We start from the raw sequence: 23,330 nt of genomic DNA, 5'->3' as shown, positions 1-23,330 counted from the left end.
TTGTCATTCACTTTTGGCATTATTTGTTTGTTCAATATCATAGTGATGTCATTGTATTGGAACGCTGTTTCATATGGAGATTTTTTATATTGATTATTTCATGTATATTTTCTTATTAACCCATATGATAATGCCAATATGGTCATGTTTCTCTATTTATGATTTTTTATGACAAATATAAAATAATAGGATATGTTCTATTGTGGTTATCTTGTCTTCGTTCAAAATTATTTTAAATAATAAAAAAAACAGAGTCGAATAGAATATCTAAAATTGAAAAATAATAAAAAGTAGTTAATTAAGTGTTATAGAGCTATTCTTTACTGTTCGTTACTCACTGGAGAATAATCTTATATTGTTATTTATCAGTTCTGTAGAGTATGTTTGGTTATGGTAATGATAATGCTCTATAACATCTTTCGTAATTTTAATTAGAACATTTTTAAATTCGTTTGTATGGTTAATTTCTTTTTGAATTTATTAATTAATTTGATACTTTTTGTATTAACTCATATTTATTGAAATTAATTTTAAAATTATTTTATTTCTTTGTTCTTGTTTCTTTTATTCAAATATTCTCTATTTTATTAAAAAATCAGTTTAAGATTAATTACTTCATTTAGTAATCTATTTATTTGTTGTGTTTTCGTTTCTTATTGTTTGTTTATTCTTTCTTTATATTCATATTTTTTATTATTTTTTTATTTTCATTTTTATAGTTTATTTTATTCATATTCAATATGATGATACATCCATGTTGTGTATTTATTATCAGTTTTTGTTTCACTATTAAATCTCTTTGTTATGTTGAGGCATTATATTTAATGTTATTTTTCTTGTTGTGTATTATTTATCCTTTTTTCTTTGTTCTTATTTTATTTCATCTTATTGTTGTTTAATGTTTGACCTGACTTATCTCTTCTTTTTCTTTATCTTATTGTAACTGTCTCCTTTGTTTCAGATAATAACATCACTATCTGTTATTTTTCTATCATTTCTACTTTCTTTTGTTTTACTTTTATTAATTTCTCATCATTTATTTATCACTTTCGTTAAATAAACTAAATTTGATTTCTTTTTAATTGTGTTTTCATTCCTATTTCATTCTCGTCCCAGTCTATGTTTTGTGATTTTATCATTATTTCTGATAGATTTGTTCTTCTTCTTTCTTAGGCATTATTATTCTCTAATTTATTAATTTTATTATATAATAATGTTAATTAAGATTCTAAGTTAGCAACCCTAAAATAACTCTAACACTCGAATCCCCAGTTATAGTCTGACTATGATGTTGCCATTTGTTAGAAAAACATTTTATTCAATACTGCAAGAATACCAGTGTTTATTATTTATGTTGATTAAATACATTTGTATTAAAAGTCTACTTATTTATATGATGATGGTATTACTTGTTAGGACACAGGTATACTTAATATGAGATTACCAAAGAAAAAGGGTCTGGTGGTTGAGAATAAAATGAAAATCAGACTACCGTAATGTAGAAGTAATTATGTATTCTTCTTAAAATAAGAAAATAAAGAAGAGAAGAATTTTAATATTCATTAAAATCAGATAATAACTTAAATGATGAATATTTAAGTCAGAGATATCTGAAATACTTGTACATTAAATAAATGAGAAATAAAATTCTCACATAATAGATAATAAAAATACAACGTTAAAAAAAATTAAATAATCTGTACTGAACAATGGGCAATAGAAAACAAATCTATTAATTTCTCATTTTTATTTATAATAATGTTATTTAAAATAATAAAAAATAAATAACATTTAATTTAAAATAATAAAAATGAAATGATGTTTATTCAAATGATAAAATAATAAATAAAATGAGTATTATAAATGTGTATTTAATTATTTAATTATCTGATTTTAATCTGATATTAATTAAATTAAAATGGATGAGTTAATAAACAAGAACACTCATTTCTTTAAAGAAGAAATAGAAACACTTCCAAATATTCAACAATCAATTGATGATATTAATAAACATTATCATTATTATTTAGGAAGTATTAAAAATGAAATATTTGAAATAAAACCAGATGAAACATATTTAGAAGCTATTAAAAGAGGAGAAGGAATATTTGATAGAAATGATGAAACAGAAAGAAGAAGAAAACTAATAATAGAAAAAAGTCAAGAAACAATTAAAGTAGTTGAAATAATAAAGAATCAAATGAACAAAATAATAGAAGAATGTAAATGTGATGAAAAAAAATACTAATTAAAACAGGGAATGAAATAATCAATACAATCATTTCAATTGAAGAAATGATCATGAAAAATAAACCATTCAGAACACCAGAAGAAAAATATAAAATCACCGAAGAATTTAACAAAAAGAAACAAGAATGGAACACATATTATAATGATTGTTTTGAGAGGAAGAAGAAAAGAAGCAGAAAGAGAGAAGAAACAAGAAAAAGAAAGAAACAAGAAAAAGAAAGATTAAGAATAATGAAAGGAATGAGTACAATTGAATAAATGAAACAAATAGAAGAATGGACAAATAGAAAAGTATCGAATATAATATTTGATTCAGATATTGATAATTGGAATGTTAATACATCAGTATTTAATCAAAGAATAATAAATAAAGAACATATAATAATTATTATTGAAGATACAAATGGAAATAAATTTTGAGATATATTAATGGAAAAATTGATAAAGTTAGAGATTTTATATATGATCCAAAACCATTTTTATTTTCATTAAAATCAAAAAGAAGAATAAAAGAAATGATGAAATTTGATATTAAAATCAACAAAATGCAATTTGTTGTATAATCAATCATATGATTAATCATTTGCATTTGGAGAGGGTATCGTGATAATATTTGTGTTTATAAAGAAAATAATAAAACATTTCATATTGTAAACAACAATCATTTTCATATAAAAGAATAAGAAATACACATTGATGAAAACAATATCAAAAATATTTCATAACACAATGAATTATTATAATTGAAATAAAAATAAAAGATAAATAAAAATATAATAAAATATTTATTTTATTCTTTTTTATTTATTTTTTATTTTATTTATGTTATGTTTATAAATGAATGAATAAGTTAATATAACAATAATAAGAATAAATAACAATAATATATATCAGTTAAGTATTAATAGAATTAGTATCTATCACTCGTTATTCAGTGGAGACTAATCTTATCCATTCTTCATTCTCTATTAGTTATACGAAGTATGTTCTTTGTGGTAGAAGCAATGTTCAATGACATAAATCATGTTTTTATTACGTTGTTTTTAACTTCTTTTATGATGTTAATTTCAATTTTAATTTCTTTAATTAATTTAATACTTTCACATTTATTAATTCATTGATTGAAATTACTACTATATTTATTTTAATATCTTTTATTTTCTTTATTTTTATTATTATGTTCTTCTTTTCTTTATATTTATTTCTTTTATTCAATTATATTCAATTAATATTATGTCCTGCATCATTATTCATATTAATTAATAGATCAGTTTTATTCTTTTTATATATTACATATTTTTAGTATTTTATGATATTATCATTCATTTTTTGATTTATTTGTTCAATACCATAATAATGTCATTGTATTTGAATATTATTTCTTATATTGATTGTTTCATTTATATTTTGTTATTATTTAATATGATAATACCAATACTATTTCTCAATTTATGATTTTTTTATAACAAATACAAGATAATAGAATATGTTCTATTGTTAATATTTGTATTTACAATTTGTTGAACATTTTATTCATTTTTAATATTTTATTTTTTCTATACATATTGAATATTATTCCATCTTATATTTTATTTAATTGAATAAATTCATTCTTTTTAATATTGAATGACTTTAATGCATTTACTGTAGTAGTTTTTGGATAATAAAATATAAATGAAAAGAAAAAGAGAAATTTATAGTAACAAGATCATTTTAAATTTATTATGGAGATGAATTAAATTTATTCACTACATTCAAATTTACAAAAAACAGTTAAAACAAAATAAACTTATCAAATAATAAGAATTTGAGTTAACTTTTTATTTTTCAGTTCACTTTATTGTATTTTTATTTCATAACTTCATTGTATTATATGATTCAAAATACAACAATGAATGGATTAAATTCAGCATTAAATTATCAAATAAATATTATAAATAATATACAAGAATATGTAAATTATAATTTAATAATTCCATAGAAAGTGTCAATAAATTATTTCATTTTCATTAATGAAATAGTAGTGAATCAATAGAGTAGAATGAACAGTCATTAATTGTTATTGAGTTAATTTAACTTATTTATGTAAAGATAAAAATGAAATTATAATGTTAAAGTGTGTTTAAAAAGAATAATCCATATGATTGTATGTGTTGTATTTTGTATTAAAACTACTCATACAATAAAATAAATTAAAAATAAATATTAATAATGATTATAAACTTATAATAATCAGTTATTTAAACATCTCACTATGAATAAATTGAGTAAATTTATATAATTATACAGAAAAAATTCAATACTGAAGTTAGTGAAACAAATATCACTTTTATTAGTTTATAAGAAAAATAAATCAAATATATCAAAAAGAGCATGAAATATTAACTGCTCATAGTAAAATGAATAAATAATTACTTAATAGGAATAGTATGAATTAACAATGAAATTATAGATTTATATTTGGTATTATATTTATTTAAAACATCTTCATTTAGAATGAACAAAATAGAAATACTAATCTTGAGTAAATTGTTATAAGAAATTATAAACTTATATTTCAATCAAATAAGGTATGCCATTTTGACTATAAATTACACAATTATAATTATTTTTATGTTTAGTATTATAAAAATAAATATTAACATTCATTTGTAAATTTAATTGGAATTGTTATTTTCTAAAAAAGATTAATTGTTGTGGTTTGTTTCTTTCTGAGTTATACTTGACATAAGTTAGCTTCTTCTCTTTATTTTACTTTTAGATTCATTCATAGAACTAATAAATTTATTCACTTATATGATTATGTTGTATTATTTCATTTATTAAACTACCATGTAAATATAATAAATATATTACTGATTAATCTAATGTTAAAAGTATTTGTTTAAATCAACAAATAATTTACAAATTATACTAGATTTGATTGATATAAGTATATTCTTAACTGAGAAGATTGTATTGAATGAGAATATATTTCAATTGATGAAATTCTATGTGTTAAAAATACTTTAATAAGAAATGAAACATTAAACCTTAACAATTTAACAACAATCAGAATATGAAAAACCCATTAAAACATATTTTGTTGATTTAACTTTGATAGTTATTATGATAACATTTTCAGTGTATTGAAATAATTATTTGTTTCGATGTGTTATTAAATTTAACCACTAAACTTCTTTCTAGTTAAGTTTGTTGCATATCTTATTTACCTGAGGTTAGTTATCTTTCATTCATAAACACCTTCTGTTTGATATCAATAAATTAATTACAGAGAACTTATTGAAGAAGAGTTTTAATAGAAAATGTAGTTTAGATGAGAGTTTTACTCTTAAACAATCTGGTTAGAATAAATCTAATAACCAGAAACACTCTAACTTATTAATGAAAGAATCAAAATACAATATAAAAGATAATTAACCCAATAAACTATTGTTATTTGTAGTTTCATTTTACAACTTTGTACTTATTAAAATCTTACTTTATATTCAATAAAGTACAAAAGAACAAATATTAAACTGAAAATAAACAATTAACTTTATTTTTTTTTTCACACTTTCCTTTAGTATTTGGATTAAATGAACTGTTTATTATATAATAATACTATCCATATTAGATCATTTGATTTTAGTATTACTTTATTTATTTTCATTTATTTGTTGATTTGCTAAATCTACTTTCCATAAACTATTCTTTTCTTGGAAGTACAATTAAATATAACAACTTTGATAATTCTGAACACTAAATTGAAAAACATTATATTCATTACAACAATTAGAAACAAAATGATGCCAATACACCCCTATTGATTATACACAATACTATGTGTGCATTTGGACGATTTTATTATTCATAAACATCAATGCACTTTATTGTGTTAACAAAAATTTTATCATTAATCTTAAATACAACATTGTTGTGTCACTAACCACAATAAATAAGGTATTATTTCAACAAATAGAGGTTGAGCATCACCAATTGGTTATCAGATAATAAATTCTTATAAATTCTAATATATTTCACTCAAAATTGTTAGAATAGTTTGTGTTTCAATAGTAAAACATTGTTCATACTAACTAAATTCTTAAAAACTCTATTGGAAGGATATTATTTAGAAATAATTGCTTTGTCATTACTTACACATTACCTTACCAACACAAAAACAACACTAACTGTATGGAGAATGAACAACAGTTCTAAAGAAGAACTTAAATGAATGATAAGAAGACAAGAAGTCAGAAAACAAACGAGAAAATAAACAATGTTATATATCTTATTATTCATGAACAAAAAAAAGAAAGAGAATGAAAAAAAAAATTGTATTCTACATGATTCTACTCATATTAAAAGACGAATAAAGAACAAGTTGTTGAAAAAATTAGAATAAACACATTATTCGATAGTAATTAGAAAGTTCTATTGAATATAAAAACTATTATTGTCTAGACTAAAAACCCCCCTTTCTTAATGTCAATTACATTGAAGTCACACTTAAAAGTTCTTAAACAACAATATGAAAATTATAAAGCTGATTATGAAATTCTTGAACAACACTTTTCAGGAAAAGAATTTAATGGGTGTTTCCCTAAAATCCTTTTAGATCAATTAAAAAATCAACATAAAGGACAAGATGAAATTGAACTTTTAGTTGAAACATTAAAACCATTAGTTTGTATTGGATCATGTTATGCACTTTGTAAACCATCACAATTTCCAGTAGGTGGATGTTGTTATTGTAAAGAAAGTGGAAATGCATATATTGGATTTAATATGGAATCAGCAGGACATTGGATTGGATATTCAGTTCATGGAGAACAATGTACAACAAATAATGCATTGATTCATGGAGAAAAGAAAATTGATTTATTAGTAATTAGTTATACACCATGTGGACATTGTAGACAATATTTAAATCAATTTTCTAATAGAGATGAATTCCTTTGTCATATTGTTACATTAAATAGAACATTCCATTTAAGAGAATTACTTCCATTTGATTTTAGACCAAGTGATCTTCCAAGTATTATATTCCCTGATACATCTAAATTTATAATTAAATCAAAAAAAGGAGATGAAATTGATATAAAATTTATTAACCAAGTAATTGATTGTGCAAAACATAGTCATGTTGATAATTTAATGTGTTATTTAGGTGTTGGACTTATTATAGGAAAAGAAATTTATCTTGGAAATTATATTGAGAGTTGTGCTCATAATCCATCATTCCATCCAATGAATGGTGCAATTAGTCAATTAATATTAAATGGAAAAGATGTTAGTGAAGTTGATAGTATAATTTTAGTTCAATATGAAAAAGCACCATTTAAAATGGAGGAGAGTGCTATTGGAATTATTAAAGGATATGGATATACCAATAGTAAATTAACAATAATTACAATTGGTTAATCTCAAAATAAAAAAAAAAGAAAATAACACAATCATATATTATTAATTTTGTTTTTATTTTATTATAAATTAAAAAAAATACAAAATATAAATAATTAAATAAAAATAAAATAAAAAAAAAATAAAATAATAATTAATTGTTATAAAGATAATAAAGAAGATTGAATATTTTGTGAAAGATCTCGATATTTTTTGAGTAATTGAGCAAGATCAAGATTAGTGTATTGAAATTCATTACTAAGTAATTCAAGATAATAATATGATTGATCAAATATAAGTAATGCTTTTAATTTAGATGAAATACCAAATAATAAAGTTTGAATATAATGTTTATTTTCAAGTAATATTTTACCAAAAGATAAAACATGATAAGGAGAATGTAATTTAACAAAATATTGAGCTTTTTTTAAACCATCTAAAATATCAATTTCATTTGGAGAATCAATATTAAAACATTTAATTAAAAATGGATTATCTTTTTCACAGAATTTATAAAGAATTTCAAAAGAATTTTTTTCTAATAATTGATAAATACATCTTTTAATTAATTCAAATAAATAATTACTAATAATACTTTCTTCTATTGGTACAATAATATTTATATCTTTAAAAAAAATAGATACTATTTCTGGTATTAATTGAAGTTGTATATTTTTTTCAAATAATGTTTGAATTAATTCAATAGAATATTGTAATGCTACAGGTCTATTATAACATTCAATAATAATTAATAAACATTTAATAGCATCTTCATATTCTTCTTTTTCTAAACAATCAATAAATATAACAATTGGTGAATCAACAATTTCAAATAATTCATTCCAATATTCATTTTTTATTAATGTTGATGCATTTAAAATAATTTTTCTTGAATTTTCATTTTTTGAAATATAATTTACAACTGTTTCATATGTTGTATATCCAATTTTTTTATCATGATATCCTTCTGTTACTTTACACATACATTTTATTAATTCATTTTCCCATATTTTTTTATCATTTCCAAATTCTTCTTCTATTTCTTTAATTCCTTTTCCATTTGTTAATTCTACTAATATAATTTCTCCAAGATAATTATATTCTTTTAATCCTTCACATAATGGTATTGTAATATCTTTTGTTATTAATGGAATAATTCCAGATGAATTATTAAATGATTGATTAAATTCATTTTCATTAATAATTCCTTGAGTTATTGAAGGTGTTATTGAAGTTGAAAGAGAATTTGGAGAATGAAGATTTGGACTGAGAAGTGAAGTTGAATTTGAAACTTCATTTGAATCTGATAAAAAAGAAAGACCTCTTTTTAATGAAAAAGGATGATTAAATTGTATTTGAGATTGTAAAGATAGAAAATCTGGTGAAAGAATAGTTAAATAAGGAGGAGATATTAAGAATAAAGAAAGTTTAATAGGAATAGTAAATGTATAAAAGAGTGAATCTAAATGACGAATAATTATATTTTCAGTTTGTTGTACTAATAAAATATTTTTGAAAGGAATTGATATTGAATAAACATTATCATTTATAATTTCACATGGATCTTTAGAATCTGATTTAGTTAATGTAACAATAAAATTTGACCATAATATAATTATTGTTGATGGAAAAGAATAATCAGATGATGGAAATGATAATGTAAATTGAATTGGAATTGATGAATGAAGATCAATAGAATTATTTCTAATTAATGAATATGATTTAATTAATTGAAATGTAAATAAATTATTTTTATAAGTAATTTTCCAAGTTAATAATCCTATTTGATTAGAAAAACCAATTAATGTATATATAAAATTTTCTTTAATATTAGTTAAAAGAATATTAAAAGAATTAATTGAGTTAGATAAATCAATAAATTGATTTGATTTTAAATTTTGTGTAGATAATGATTTAATTTGTTTTTTAATTGGTTGAATATTTTCTAATGGTGGAATAATTTCAATAGAATCATAAATTGGTAATGTAAAATTAGGATATTTATAAACTAAAATATGAAGTAAAGATGTTGATAATTGAAATAATATAAAAATTCCTTTATCAAATTCCCATGAAATAGTATTATTTAAAACATAAAGATCAATTGGAATTATTGCTTGAATAGAAGAAATAGAATCAAATAAAATAAGTAAATGAGGTTGTTTTAAAATAAAAAGATAAGTATCATTAATAGAATAAACAGAAATAAATTGAATATAATAAAAATATTTAGATAATAATTCTTGTGGAATAATAAATGAATAAAATTTTTTTGTTGAATGAATTGTATTTGTTATAATATTAATTGTTGTAGAAGTATATTGAATAATAAAATCATTCATTTCTATAGTATTCATTAATTTTGTTTCATTAATAATTAATTGTGAATTAAATAATGGTATTTTAAATAATCTACAACAATTTGAATCAATAAAATAATTTCCTTCTTCTTTAATTGAATTAATAATAATTCCATTTAATGTAATTATTGTAGATAAACCATTATATTGAATAATAAAATTATTATTTGGAAGAAATTGAATTTTAGGTGTAAATATATTAATATCATTATTACAATATAAAGATTGTTGTATTATTTTAATTCTATGACATGTAAAATTTATTGGTGAATATTGATAAATAATAATTTTATTATCTTCATCTATTAATGCAAAATAATATGATTTACTAATAATATAATTTTTTATATTTGTTGGTAAAATAATTGTTGTTTTAATAATTGGAAGAGAACTTCCTTCTATAAGTCCTGCAAAAACTGTTGTCATATCATTTCTTCTATAAATCATAAATTTACCTTCTGTTGAAATATTTAATGTTGTAACATCAATATCTTCTACAGTCATATCCATTTGACTATTTTGTATTTTAAATCCTGAATTTGGTTGTGTTGATAATGTAAATGTATTATCAATAAATGTTATAAGAATACTTTGATCAAATGGAAAAATTCCAATTATTTCTTTTGCAAATTCAATTTTATTAATAAGTTTTGGATATAAATAAAATGTTGTTGATGGTCTATATACTGAAAGTGGAAGAGATGATGGTTCTCTTTTAATTATTTCAAAACAATATAATGTTTGTATTGAAATAAGATAAAAATAATTTGTATCTTTAATAAAACTTCCTTTAGTTATTTGAATATTATCTATTTGATGAATAAATGGTGGAAAAATAATAAAATCATTTCCTGAAATATCTACAATTGATATATTAATATCTGTAACTATAACTAAAACTTCTGTATAATGAAGAAATGGTTGTATAAATAATCCTTGCAAAATATTAAATTTTTCTCCTCTTAATTTACTAATATCATGTTCTTCATTATTGTTTAAAAATTGAGTGTATTTTGGATACTGCATAATCAATTCAATTTAAATCAATTTTCTTTTTCTTTTTCTTTTTTTTTTTTTTATAATGATATATATAACGGTTTTTTTTTTTCTTAAATAATTTTAAAAATTTTTTATTATTCTAAAAATATATATTATTATTATCTTTCTAAAGAAATAAATGATAAAATAAGAATGATAAAAAATAATTGAATGAAAAATAAAATAAATTAATATAATTTAATATATAATTAAGTTAATAATAACATGGAATAGGATAAATTTCAGTTTTTGGTGTATTAAGCCATTGATATATTCTTTTGTTTCGTTGTGTATTATCAATTTTAATAAGATTTGCTTTTCTTAAATTTTGTGGTGTTAAATAAAAATTATCAATTGTTAATGAAGATTGTATTCCTTCTATACATGGGATTTTTAGTGGATGAATAAAATCAGAAGAATAAATATTTTGATAAATACAATTATTATGTGATTGTTCAATTAATTTAAATTTAGTGTGATAAGGAATATAAACTGGTTTAAAGAATGTAGGTTGCATGTTTAAAAATGCAATTGAAGATTATTTATTTGTTTTTATTTTGAAATTGATAACAAAAGTCTTCCTGAGATTAATTCTTAAGTTATTTTTTAAATCTTCTGACTTTTATTAATCATAGATTTATCCTTTCTAATTCACTAAGAAGTGAATAACTATTATTTATTTTTCACTAACCAATCATAACAAATAGAAATGATATAGATTAACAAAATTTACTTCTCTATTTTTTATGAAATTTGGACATTCTACTATTAATTTCCAAAGAAAAATAAATTAACATTAATTTTTAGAGAAACTATAGTCTACAAAATTGACACAAAAGATAAAAGAATCTAATTATCACTACTCAAACTATTCATTTTGTCATTTCATAAAATGTGAAAATTACATCGTCGTTTAGAATTTATCTATTTGTAAATCACGAATCACTATATAAATTGATAAAAGAAAAAACAAAAGACATTAAATAAAAAATGGTAAAAAATTCTGATGAAATTCCTGTTGATTTAAAACAAGCTCTTGAAAAAGCTATTCTTGATGTTTTGAAGACTAAATTTACAGAAACATCAATTAATCAGAATAAAGCAAAGTTAAATAAAAAACAAAGTAAGAAACCTTCAATATCATTTTTAAATTCACAAACACATATTAATTATAAAAACAAAAAAAGAAAAAAAACTATAAAATAAAAGAAAAAAAGATTAAGTTAAAAATTATTTTTTAATAATTATTAGAATTTTTTATTATTTTAAAGAAATAAAAAAAAATGTAAATAATAAAAACTAAAGTTATAAAAATGATAATTCATCATAAACAAAACAATCAATACCAATTACAAATTCAATTAATTAAAGAAGTAATAAAAACAGAATTTATTTCTGATAATGATGTAGAAATATTTTATCAAAATCAAATTTCTAAAAGTTTAAATAAACAATATAAACAACAACCTCATTTTATTTCAGAAGCATTACAAATATTTTTTATATCAATTCAAGATTCTTTTCTTCATAATTGTAAATATAATGATTTTTTTCAATGGTTTATTAAAAATATGAAAGATGCACTTCAAAATTTAATTAATAATTCAAATTCAATACTTCAAAAAGATAATAATTTAATAACATTACCTTATTCTTATCAACAACAAGATACTGATTTTATTTTTACAAGATATGAAATATTTGGAATACTTGCATGTAGTTTTTTTGGTATTGAAAGATCAAAAATATATCATAGTCATTCGATATCATTTAATAATATTATGACATCAAAATTAGGACTACAAAAAATGTTATGTATTATTTCATATTTCTTTGTTATGATTTTATATCCAGAAAAAAATGAAAAAGTTCATTTTATTAGAAAAGGACTTCATAAAATAATTAATTGGGAAAAAGATAATCATCAATTAATTGATACAAGTTATGGAGAAAATGGAATAGAAACATCAAATTATCCAAATCAAATTGATTTTGCAAATAAAAATATTCATTTATTTAATATTTCTGGAAATGCAACTCAAGAAGAAATTATATTTGCAGTAAAACCTGAATGTTATTTATCTATTCTTCTTTTTGATACAATGGCATCTAATGAATGTATTATTATTGATAATTGTCTTACTATATCAAATACAACAGGATTTAAAAATTCATTTCGTTGGAAATCTATTAAAAATGAAACTCAAATTACTTTTCAAAATGCTGTTATTGCAATTGATTCATGTACATCTTCTTGTTTTACTAAACAAAATATTATTAGAGATTTAAATAAATGTTATATTGGTTTCTCTTCTATTAAAAGAAATGTAGCAACTGGTCAATGGGGTTGTGGTGTTTTTGCTAATGATCCTTCACTTAAATATTTTCAACAAGTTCTTGTTGCTTCTTCTCTTCAAATTAATATTAAATTTCATTGGATAGATCAAAATAAATATAATGAATTACATAAAATATTAACTATAATGAGAACAAAAAATTTATTAGTGAAAGATATTTATTTATTGATAATAAATTATACTCAACAAACTGATTTCTTATCTTATCTTAAATCATATATTTCTTTAATATAAATTAATGTTATTTATATTTTATGTTATTTGAAACCCTTTTTCCAAAAATAAGAAGAAATAAACTAAAAAAAAATAAATATTTAAAATGTCAGATATTATCAATTTATATCGTGAGAAATTTGTTGAAAGTCTTTCAGAATTAAAGAAAAAACAATTATATAGTAAAAATGAAATTAAAAGTATTATTGAAAGATGGACTAAACAAGAATATTCAATTAGAAGAGTTGGATCAAATTATGAAACATATAAACATGCTATTGAACAAGAAATTGAAGCAGATAAAGAATTAGAATTTCGAGTAGAAAAGAGTGATATGTTTATTGAACAAAAAAAATTTCAAAAAGTATTTAAGAAAAGAATTATGCAATTATATTCTAGACTTATTAGAAGATATCCACGTATGTTATCATATTATATGGAATATGCTAATTGGTGTAAATCTATTGAATATCATTTAACTGCAGTTAATATCTATCAACGAGCATTAAAATATTTTTCACGTGATCTTTCATTATGGGATGCATTAAGTCAAGAAATTATAGAACATAATAGTGATATACAAACAGCAAGAAAAATTATGCAACTTGCTATTGAAATAAATAAGAAATCAGAAGAAGGATATCTTTGTTACTTTAAAATTGAATTAAATTATATTCATAAGTTAAAACAAAGTATTAAAATACGATTTAAAGATTTAAATAAATCAGAAGAAATGAAAATGGAAGAAGAGAATCAGGAAAATAATATTAATGAACAAAAAGAAATTAATGAAAGTCTTCAACAATTACAAAACAATGTTAATAAATTATGGAAAATTTTAACTATTATTTATACAAATGGAATTGAGAATATTAATGGTGTTGAATTTAAAAGTAAATTCATTCCAATTATTTATCATGAAGAAAATGGTCAAGAATTAAAGAAACAAATTATTCATGATATTATTAATGAAGAAAATCAACCAAAAGATGTTATTCTAGAAGTATTATGTAATACATTATCTCCATTAAATAAACAAGAAGCTTTAGATATGATTAATAATGATATGTTTAAAGAAGTATCTGAAGAAAAAAAGAATAAAATAAAAAATAAAATCAATGGTGTGATGGAAATTATTAAAACATCTCTTGATTATGCCATTGAAAGAATTGAAAAAACTCATGTTGAAGACCAAATCGAAACAATGAAAAAAGAAATATTAAACATTAATAGAGAGTATTTAGGAAAACTTAAAATTTATTGTATTGATATTATTATGAAAACAAACATAAATGAACTAAACAAGTTCATTGAATGGGTATTGAAGACTAGCTGTGATGAAGAATGTTATTTGAAGATAATCCATTACTTTATTTCTCAAGAAGAAATTGAAAAAGCTAAAAAAGTATTTGATGAAGCATTAATTCATGAGGATCTTGCTTATCACTCATTGAATTTGTGGCTTGAATATTTATTATTATGTAGAAATTCAAATGACTTCAAACTATCTCAAAAAATAAAATCACGTATGAACGCAAGTTATTCTAATCCATCCGAAGTAGAGTTTGCATTTGAAGAAAGAATAAATAATAATTAATTGATTGATTTTATAAAAACCAATAAATTACATAATAACTAAATTAATGTTTGTTGTTCTAATGAAGATTTCTTTGAAAAACACTTAGCAAACTTGGTTTTTAAATATTGTGTCTTTGATAAATTATGTCTTTCTGCTCCGTTTTTGATCTTTCTGTAATAATATAAACAACTTAAATAAATGCCTGAGAATAGAGTACATGAACAGATTGCATTTGATAAAAACGCAATAAAGAATGGAATATCATTAATATCTTCAATACAAACAGGACATTCAGATTTATTTTGTTTTGGACATCCACAAGAGTTGAGCGAACTATCTTCAAAACAACAAGAATTCTAGGATATGAATAAAGCAAAAAAGAATAAACAATATTAACAAACTTTGTTTTCATTAAATACTTTTTCATCTGAACTTAATGCCTTTATTTTTTGTGGCTCTTGAAAAGCAGCAAAAGATGACAAGAAGATTGCTACAAAAAATATACATCCTATTAAGAAAATTAATGCATAACTATAACGAATTTTCTTAATAGGATATAAACACAGAAGAATACTCACTATCACTAACATTACTACACTTCCAGTCATTGCTGATATAAAAAAGAATTCTCTGATTTTTAATAAGGATGAACCGTCCATAAGATAATATTTAGGTTGAGTAACAAATGCGAAAATTGAGCTACCAATAACAAGCAATGAAGAGATCTATCTGTTAATAGCTTTTTTTTTAAAAAAATGATAAAATAAAATTGACAAACAACAAAAACACCAACAGCAATAAACAGATATAACATTAAATGAGGATATAAGTCTCTCATAAAAGAAATTTTGTAAATGAAAAAATTAAGATTTAGAAAAGATTTTTTTTCGAATATTTCTGTAAAACTCTATTTTAAAATTATAAAAAGAAATTAAAGTAAAAAATATAAAATGTATCATTGAAATATCAATTCAAAAAAATTTAGAAGGCTGTTGGAACTTTCTTAAGTTCTTCTGGTGTCATTTCATTCAAACCTTTAACCTTCACATATTCTATAGCATTAACTGGACATACTGATGAACAAAGAGCACATCCAATACACTTTTCATCATCAACACGATATCTGTTTCCATCCTTGACAATAGCAGTAGTGGAATTATCACGACAAGACAAAGCACATGAACCACATCCAATACAATTATTTTTGATATGAGCATTTACTCTCCATTTTTCTGGTCCTTCAAGGATCTTTCTTTCTCCAATATGTTTCAAAGCAATACCAGTAACTTCAGCCAATTTTGGAACTGGTTTATCTTGTTTATTATCAAGAGTCCAGAATGGAGTCTTTTCTCCATAAGGCATAAAGCTTTCAACTCCTTGACTATTAAGATAACCTCTAAGATCTGGTCTTGACCAACAATATAAAATGAATTTAGTTCCTGAAATAATTTCATCAACAATATCATAACTCCATTTTTGGACTGAAGAACACATTTGAACTACTGAAGCACCTGTATAAATTAATTGCATAGCAGTTTCAGCAGATCTAACTCCTCCAATTCCAAGAAGATGTCCTCTAACATTTTCATTATGGCGTAATACTTGAGCAATTTGTCTAATAGCAATTGGTCTAACAAGATCACCAGAAAGTCCACCAGAAATAGTATTTCTTTCAACACCAACTTGTGGCCATGGATGACCAGAAAGTGTAATTTCAGAGATACCAAAGACAGTGTTAATTGTTGAAACACCAGAAGCTCCTCCTCTCATAGCAGCAGCAGCAAGTTCTTCAATATTACCAACATTTGGAGTAAGTTTTGGATATACTGGAATATGAACTGATTCAACTACATATCTAGTACATCTTTCAATAGCAGCTGGTGAAACACCAATTGCCATTGCCATAGCATTATGAGATTTAAATCCACCTTCACATCCACCTTCATTTCCATCATTACCATGACATTCATTTGGACAAGAGAAATTCAATTCAAGAGCATCAGCACCAGCTTCTTCAGAAAGTTTAGCAAGAAGATGCCAATCATCAGCATTATCCATACACATAATTGAAGCAATAACAACTTTATTAGGGAATTCAGCCTTTAATTTTTTAATTGATTCAAGCCAGTAATGATGAGAATGTTCAGAAATCATAACAATATTATTATATGAAGTGGATTCTTGTGAATCATAAACTTTAACAATTCTAATATGATTATTCTTTTGAATATCTTTTTCTAATGGATATGTTTTAGTAAGAGCAAATCCAAAACCAGCTTGGAAACATCTTTTCAAATGATCATAAGTTCCTGAAACTGGAGCAGATGAAATACCAAATGGATTTTCGTATTTAATTCCATCAACAGTAACTGAAATATCAACGTCATCAACTGGAGTATGGAATTTTGGAATCTTATCAACTCCAAGTTCTTTAGCAATAGAAGCAACAACAACTTCAGCGTCATGAACAGCTTCAACAATTGAAAATGATCTTCTATAATCACCTCCAATATAAACTGCTCCAAGTCCATTTTCAGCTTTCATAATAAGTCCATTGGCATCAGGAGTTCCTTCAACAAATGAAGCATCTGGTCCAAAACCAAAAGCACAAATGACCATATCAGCTGGAATAAGTCTTTCAATTCCATTTGGATCATAAAGATCTTTACAAATAACTCCTTTAGCATCAAGTCTTTGTGGAAGAACTTTTGGAATAATTTCAATATTTCTTTCAATAACTCCAATCATTGATTTTTTATGGCAAGTTGCAGTTTTAATATCTTCTCTCATTACTAATAAAACTTGAGAAGCTCCATGTTCTTGTGCAGCTTCACAACAATCAACAGCTACATCACCAGAACCAAGAATAGCTACAGTCTTTCCTTTAACATCAATAGTATTATCAGACATACCATAAAGGAAATCACGAGCAAGTGGTGCATCACCAAAAGTGTATGGTTTTTGTCTTCCACATCCAACAAATACATAATCATATTGTTTTCTAAGACCTGCAATATCACTAGCACTAACTGAAGAATTTAATTTAAATTCAATATTTGGATATGCTTTAATCATTTCAATTTCAAAATCTAATTCTTCTTTAGCAAGTCTTTGTTCTTGAATTTCTTTTCTTAAAATTCCTCCTAAATGAGCACTTCTTTCAAAAACTACAATCTTCTTAAAGTTACATCTTGCAAAGAATGAAGCAGCAGCAAGTCCTGCAGGTCCTGCTCCAATAATAGCAACACTCTTTTCAATAACTGGAATATTACCAATAGTTGGCATAATTCTGTATTCTTTAAATCTCTGAAGAGAGAATGCTTGAATTGCATTAATATCAATAGCACCAGCATGTGTTTTGGACAAGTTGCATCCAGCTTTACAACATTCTTCTGCACTACAAAGATGTCCACATGAAAGAGCAAGTGGGTTAGCAGTAAGTGCAACACGAGCAGCTTCATAGAAATTATGTTCTCCAGCAGCATGAACCATTCTTTTAGCATCTAATTGTGTTGGACAACATCTCATACAGTTTGGTTCAGCACAATATAAACATCTTCTAGCTTCATGAACAATTTCAGATTCACTATATTGTGGTTTGAAAGTTTTGTTATAATCAGTAATTTCTTTTCTTTGAGCACGAAGGCAATCTCTGTTTTGAATGTCAACAAGTTCAATATCACACATAGCAAGAATTAATATCTTTCTTATTCCAAGATTGTCTATTTATAATGTTTGTCATTTTTCTTCCAGAAGATTTCAGATTGATTATCGAATTCTTTCTTCTTGATGGAATCTCTGCATTGCTTCTTCTCTTCTTTATTTTGAGCAGTCCACTTCTTCACTTCCAATTCTTCCTTCTTCTACCTAAAAGAGAATCCTTCGACAAAGGAAACTCATTTTTCTTTTTAATTTTAATTTTATTTTGGATAAATGAAACAAAATTTAAAAAAAGGAAATAATTGTGTTTTTAATTATCATCTTATAAATTTTTCACTAAACAGTTCTTCAATAAAATAGATCTAAACTATTCTTATGAAATAAAAAAATAAAAAAAGAATTAAAGTTCTATTTCTTTTCTATAATAATATTTAATTAATGGAAAACGAAGATTATTTTGAAGACATAGAATATGGTCAAGACCGAACGTTCCAGATTGAGAATAAAGGTGTACTTGCTGAGAAGAAACCTTTCGTAAAACCTAAAGAAGGTGTTATCTTTATTGTTGATTGCCATTCATATGATGATCAGCCATTTGATAAAGAAATAACTGAAGCTATGATCCGAATGATGAAACAAACACCAATTTTTTATCCAAAAGACAGATTTGGATTGATATTTTATGGAAGTCAAAACACAACGAAATCACTTCCAGAAGGTATTCAAAATGTTCATATCTTACAAAATGCAACAATTAAACTCTTAGAAGAATATCCTAAGTTCTTTGATAATATTAAACCATCCAAAAAATTAATTCCATTAATTAATGCATTTCAAGCTACTCATAAAATATTTCAAGCTGCCAATGTTATTAACCAACCAAGAATAGTGTTTGTTGTTCCACCTCAATTCTTTACCTATCACCAAATCACACCAGAAGTAAATGCATATATAATAAATAATCCACCAGAACCTATATTTTTTTCAAGTAAATATCAACCCTCACAATTTCCTTTTAAGTGCTTCCCATTAAATCGCCTTGAACGGGTTTGTATTTCTTTTCATAAAAGTGTTGGATATTATTATGACTTTATCCCATACGAAGGATGTAGAATAAAGGTTATAATTAATAATATTTCTACATCTGTATCTGCTGCAACTCTTGGTAATGTACTTGTTGAAAAAGAAGGATGGAGAGTAGTAGTTGGTAAAATAAGAAAAGAAGAAATGCCAGGTGGTGAAAAAAGAGAGTTAACTGCCCATAATGAAGGAGATGTTTGGGACTATTCATTTGGGTCTGAAAAAATTACTTTTACTGAAGAAGAGTATCAAAAGTTACATACTATAGAAGAAAAATATAGAAATAGTATCATCGTCAAAGGTAAAATATCACAAGACTTCCTTCAGTCTACAACAAGTTCTGCTTCATTTATTCGTCCTACTGAAGATAATGGATGGTATGACGCTCTTTATCAAACTTTATTAAAAGAGAAACAAGCATTACGTTGTGATTTCTTTAGTAGATCTCAAATGAAAGATGTTGTTATTGTTCCAATTAAATCAACTTCAGAATTTATACCAAGTGGGTTATATATGATTTGTTTACCATACATTGATGATGTTCTAACTCCACTTCTTTCTGAACCAGAATTTAATATCCATTCAACTATTTGTAATGTTTCTCAAAATCAATCCATGAAAAGTTTAATTAGTAAATGTACAAAAAATAATATTGATTTTATGGCATTAAAAAACCCTGTTGTAAAAGAGAGAATAAATTCAATCATTGAGGCAATGAAAATTGATCTTCATCAAGAAGATACTTTAGAAGACAATGAAATTCCCTATGATGATATTCAAAATGTAAAAGATCATTTCATACTTCCAACAAAAAGGATTCGTGCTATAAAACCAAAGGAACAAGTTAAAATAGATGATGATATGATGCTAGAAATATATCGTAGTATTTGTTCAGGAAAAGGAAATATCTACAATGCTAGTTTATTAAAAAAATTTCTGATTCAATCAAATGTATCAGTAACCTCTCGTGATAAAAAAAGTGATTTAATAGAAAAGGCAAATAAATTAGTCAAAGGTATTCAACAACAATTAGATGAGAAAGAAGAAAATGATAACGATTCAATTAACCAAGAAAAAAAAGACATTTAATTTAATCTTATTTATATAAATCTAGTACACACAGTTAATCGCTTCATTCAAATATACCTAATAATGTCTTAACCTCTTCCAATCAAATAGAATTTCTTCTCCAAAGTTATTTTCAATTGTTGCTCTTGAAATTTCTGAATTAGTGTGTATCATCTGCATCATTAATTTTTATAGCAACGTTAGTACTACTTATGTTTTCGTGTTTGTTGTCTTTTACTTCTCTTAAAATCCATAATTGAACAATCCATTGGTTTAAAAAAACATATCTAATACAATTACATAAATTCGATTTACCTACTTTTGACAGCAAACACCATCAAAATCTATAATACGTTCTTCTTTCTAAGTAATTTATGACCTTTTTCTATAGCACAATAAATGAGAGTATAATCTTTAATTCTTTGAAGTTATTGGCTGATAAATGAAATAAAAATAACATACGACGTAACACAAAGAGGATCAGAAATCTTGTCATACAAATATTTATTCCTAGAAGAATGGAATTCAGATATTACCAATGTTCATAAGGCAACCGTTATTACCTTGTTATTTCTTTGGTTCAACCTAATCTTCATTAAGAGCCTTAACAGAACTCTATCCATCCTTCACTTCGAGTTAATTTCCCAAAACTTAAACTATTTCTCAGTTCTTAGTTTAATTATTACTAAATTTTTTCCTTTTTTAATTTGATTTTTTTTTCTCATAGATGCTATAAAAATATCAAAAGATTCAATTTATTTTTAAAAACCAATTTTATGTGTTAGTAATTTATTGATTCCTCTAAGGAAGATGTAATTTAATTCGTAGATTATTCATAGTCTGAAAAAAAATTAAAGAACTAACATATTTAATAATATTATTATCCAATAAACGAGGATACTCACTTTAGTATGGCAAGAAATAGAACCAACAGAGGACAACTTAAACTTACAAATTAAAGCAGAAATTTTAAGAATAATTGACACAGACATTTTTATAAAAGAATAGTAAAAAAGATTAATTGGAGAAAAGTAAACAATAATAAGTATTTTAAAAGAAGTTTATAACAACTAAGAAGAGTAGAAAGTTTGAAAGAAATTACATATTGTCTCAAACCAATTATAACCAAACAAAAAGATATCTGAAAAAAACTAAAAAAATAGATAAAATTAGTTAAGGGCATCTACAAACAAAAACTTCTAGGATAAACCATTTATAAGTGTTGTTTAAAAAAAAAGGTGTAAAGAAATGATAAAAAATACCTAAACAAGTGATTGAATAGAAAATAAAAATAATTTTAATCATAAATAACTAATGAGCAAATACACTAGAAGAAAGCTAATAATAAAGGCATCATAGAATAATAGAAGATATACACATCTGATATAAAACTAATCATAAATAAGAGAAGGTTATAAATAATAGTACCCCCAGATAAAGATATGGACAAGATACAAAAAACATAAACAGCTTTGAGCAAAATATAGCTGTGAGGCACAAATAAAGAGAAACGAAAATCCTAACAATAAAAGGTCCTAAGTAATTTAGTTAGAGAAATGTCCCAATATAATCAACGTTAATAAATAATGACAAAATGAGATCTTTTTAAAATAGAGAGGTGATACATTTTGCTATATAAGATAGAAAATAATCATTTAATCAAAGATACGAAAACGAAAAAAGAAAGTATTTAAAAAGGAAAGAAGAAAGAAGAGAAACAAACAAAACAAGAAGAAGATGAAAGTAATATTTGCAATTTTAATCGCAAATTGTTTAGGTGGAGAAATTGTTTACTCCAATAAAGAACGTGGATGGGAATTAAATGACTCAGCAATAATTGATTATTATGATTATGAAATTGACGGAAGATATTGGCTTGGAGGGGAAGTGCAACGTTATGATACTCTTAAATTTAATGGATATGCTAATACAGTAGAGTTAGATCAATTATGTTGGACTGCACAATGGACATCAGAAGACATAAGTTTGAAATTAAAAGTGAGAATGCTTCCATATGAATTTAGGGATGATGAAATACCTAATACAGGACTTGTTGTTAGTGGAGTAAGTAATAATACCGAGACATGTGTTAATATTAGAAATAGAGTTTTTGATGAAGAATGTGGTTCAATTGTTAAATATGTTTCTATTCAAATATATCAAATATCAACAAATAAGAAAACATATATTTATTTCAATGATATTAAATTTATTAGAAAAAGAATAGAAATAGATTCTAATTCAAGTAGTTCAAATGAAGATTTTAGTAGTGAAGAGATTGATGGAAGTATTTGCATCTATATTTGTGCATTTAGTTTAATAATGTTTATTTTAATATAA

At 23.4% G+C, this 23,330-nt stretch overlaps 9 protein-coding genes across 9 annotated transcripts, besides 41 other annotated features; 5 read left to right on the top strand and 4 right to left on the bottom strand.

Moving 5' to 3' along the window:
- Positions 1 to 218: part of a repeat region that runs on past the window's edge.
- A 5-nt stretch (positions 219 to 223) lies between these two features.
- Positions 224 to 249: a sequence feature (AT_rich).
- Positions 250 to 285: 36 nt separating this feature from the next.
- Positions 286 to 543: a repeat region.
- A 144-nt stretch (positions 544 to 687) lies between these two features.
- Positions 688 to 727: a microsatellite.
- Positions 728 to 814: 87 nt separating this feature from the next.
- Positions 815 to 942: a microsatellite.
- Positions 943 to 1,072: 130 nt separating this feature from the next.
- Positions 1,073 to 1,207: a repeat region.
- Positions 1,208 to 1,240: 33 nt separating this feature from the next.
- Positions 1,241 to 1,654: a repeat region.
- Positions 1,655 to 1,742: 88 nt separating this feature from the next.
- Positions 1,743 to 1,788: a sequence feature (AT_rich).
- A 6-nt stretch (positions 1,789 to 1,794) lies between these two features.
- Positions 1,795 to 3,004: a repeat region.
- Positions 2,996 to 3,086: a repeat region.
- Positions 3,087 to 3,140: 54 nt separating this feature from the next.
- Positions 3,141 to 3,907: a repeat region.
- A 254-nt stretch (positions 3,908 to 4,161) lies between these two features.
- Positions 4,162 to 4,225: a sequence feature (AT_rich).
- Positions 4,226 to 4,431: 206 nt separating this feature from the next.
- Positions 4,432 to 4,483: a sequence feature (AT_rich).
- Positions 4,484 to 4,847: 364 nt separating this feature from the next.
- Positions 4,848 to 4,892: a sequence feature (AT_rich).
- Positions 4,893 to 6,717: 1,825 nt separating this feature from the next.
- EDI_044680 (cytidine deaminase, putative) lies at positions 6,718 to 7,656 on the top strand (the record flags this gene model as incomplete). Its single annotated transcript, XM_001737769.1, has 1 exon — positions 6,718 to 7,656. One exon carries the CDS (start codon positions 6,718 to 6,720, stop codon positions 7,654 to 7,656), a length of 939 nt encoding a protein of 312 aa, XP_001737821.1.
- Positions 7,657 to 7,660: 4 nt separating this feature from the next.
- Positions 7,661 to 7,730: a sequence feature (AT_rich).
- Positions 7,731 to 7,783: a microsatellite.
- Positions 7,784 to 7,796: 13 nt separating this feature from the next.
- EDI_044670 (uncharacterized protein) lies at positions 7,797 to 11,021 on the bottom strand (the record flags this gene model as incomplete). The annotated part of the gene is made up of 1 exon (XM_001737768.1): positions 7,797 to 11,021. The coding sequence occupies one exon, from the start codon at positions 11,019 to 11,021 to the stop codon at positions 7,797 to 7,799; it is 3,225 nt and encodes a 1,074-aa protein (XP_001737820.1).
- Positions 8,143 to 8,229: a sequence feature (AT_rich).
- Positions 8,247 to 8,274: a sequence feature (AT_rich).
- Positions 9,332 to 9,401: a sequence feature (AT_rich).
- Positions 9,435 to 9,495: a sequence feature (AT_rich).
- Positions 9,839 to 9,877: a sequence feature (AT_rich).
- Positions 10,137 to 10,164: a sequence feature (AT_rich).
- Positions 10,272 to 10,347: a sequence feature (AT_rich).
- A 21-nt stretch (positions 11,022 to 11,042) lies between the features above and the next one.
- Positions 11,043 to 11,073: a microsatellite.
- Positions 11,074 to 11,092: 19 nt separating this feature from the next.
- Positions 11,093 to 11,156: a sequence feature (AT_rich).
- A 10-nt stretch (positions 11,157 to 11,166) lies between these two features.
- Positions 11,167 to 11,273: a microsatellite.
- On the bottom strand, positions 11,248 to 11,550 carry EDI_044660 (uncharacterized protein; the record flags this gene model as incomplete). The annotated part of the gene is made up of 1 exon (XM_001737767.1): positions 11,248 to 11,550. One exon carries the CDS (start codon positions 11,548 to 11,550, stop codon positions 11,248 to 11,250), a length of 303 nt encoding a protein of 100 aa, XP_001737819.1.
- A 656-nt stretch (positions 11,551 to 12,206) lies between these two features.
- Positions 12,207 to 12,249: a microsatellite.
- Positions 12,250 to 12,256: 7 nt separating this feature from the next.
- Positions 12,257 to 12,348: a sequence feature (AT_rich).
- EDI_044650 (poly(ADP-ribose) glycohydrolase, putative) lies at positions 12,347 to 13,624 on the top strand (the record flags this gene model as incomplete). The annotated part of the gene is made up of 1 exon (XM_001737766.1): positions 12,347 to 13,624. One exon carries the CDS (start codon positions 12,347 to 12,349, stop codon positions 13,622 to 13,624), a length of 1,278 nt encoding a protein of 425 aa, XP_001737818.1.
- Positions 13,030 to 13,058: a sequence feature (AT_rich).
- Positions 13,479 to 13,571: a sequence feature (AT_rich).
- Positions 13,606 to 13,646: a sequence feature (AT_rich).
- Positions 13,647 to 13,679: 33 nt separating this feature from the next.
- Positions 13,680 to 13,711: a sequence feature (AT_rich).
- EDI_044640 (uncharacterized protein) lies at positions 13,710 to 15,200 on the top strand (the record flags this gene model as incomplete). The annotated part of the gene is made up of 1 exon (XM_001737765.1): positions 13,710 to 15,200. The coding sequence occupies one exon, from the start codon at positions 13,710 to 13,712 to the stop codon at positions 15,198 to 15,200; it is 1,491 nt and encodes a 496-aa protein (XP_001737817.1).
- Positions 14,692 to 14,719: a sequence feature (AT_rich).
- Positions 15,185 to 15,248: a sequence feature (AT_rich).
- EDI_044630 (uncharacterized protein) lies at positions 15,239 to 16,020 on the bottom strand (the record flags this gene model as incomplete). The annotated part of the gene is made up of 3 exons (XM_001737764.1): positions 15,239 to 15,538; positions 15,584 to 15,907; positions 15,961 to 16,020. 3 exons carry the CDS (start codon positions 16,018 to 16,020, stop codon positions 15,239 to 15,241), a joined length of 684 nt encoding a protein of 227 aa, XP_001737816.1.
- Positions 15,923 to 15,953: a sequence feature (AT_rich).
- Positions 16,021 to 16,090: 70 nt separating the features above from the next.
- Positions 16,091 to 16,134: a sequence feature (AT_rich).
- A 29-nt stretch (positions 16,135 to 16,163) lies between these two features.
- Positions 16,164 to 18,869, bottom strand: EDI_044620 (dihydropyrimidine dehydrogenase, putative; the record flags this gene model as incomplete). The annotated part of the gene is made up of 1 exon (XM_001737763.1): positions 16,164 to 18,869. The coding sequence occupies one exon, from the start codon at positions 18,867 to 18,869 to the stop codon at positions 16,164 to 16,166; it is 2,706 nt and encodes a 901-aa protein (XP_001737815.1).
- Positions 18,870 to 19,087: 218 nt separating this feature from the next.
- Positions 19,088 to 19,109: a sequence feature (AT_rich).
- Positions 19,110 to 19,220: 111 nt separating this feature from the next.
- Positions 19,221 to 19,282: a sequence feature (AT_rich).
- EDI_044610 (uncharacterized protein) lies at positions 19,281 to 21,011 on the top strand (the record flags this gene model as incomplete). The annotated part of the gene is made up of 1 exon (XM_001737762.1): positions 19,281 to 21,011. The coding sequence occupies one exon, from the start codon at positions 19,281 to 19,283 to the stop codon at positions 21,009 to 21,011; it is 1,731 nt and encodes a 576-aa protein (XP_001737814.1).
- A 1,261-nt stretch (positions 21,012 to 22,272) lies between these two features.
- Positions 22,273 to 22,301: a sequence feature (AT_rich).
- A 360-nt stretch (positions 22,302 to 22,661) lies between these two features.
- Positions 22,662 to 22,737: a microsatellite.
- Positions 22,728 to 23,330, top strand: EDI_044600 (uncharacterized protein; the record flags this gene model as incomplete). The annotated part of the gene is made up of 1 exon (XM_001737761.1): positions 22,728 to 23,330. One exon carries the CDS (start codon positions 22,728 to 22,730, stop codon positions 23,328 to 23,330), a length of 603 nt encoding a protein of 200 aa, XP_001737813.1.
- Positions 23,306 to 23,330: part of a sequence feature (AT_rich) that runs on past the window's edge.

This window comes from Entamoeba dispar, genomic scaffold (assembly GCF_000209125.1).
Source record: "Entamoeba dispar SAW760 scf_1105229460813 genomic scaffold, whole genome shotgun sequence".
NCBI classification, from domain to species: domain Eukaryota; phylum Evosea; order Mastigamoebida; family Endamoebidae; genus Entamoeba; species Entamoeba dispar.
Note: the sequence above shows the minus strand (reverse complement) of the source record. Positions and strands in the feature narration are given on the sequence as shown.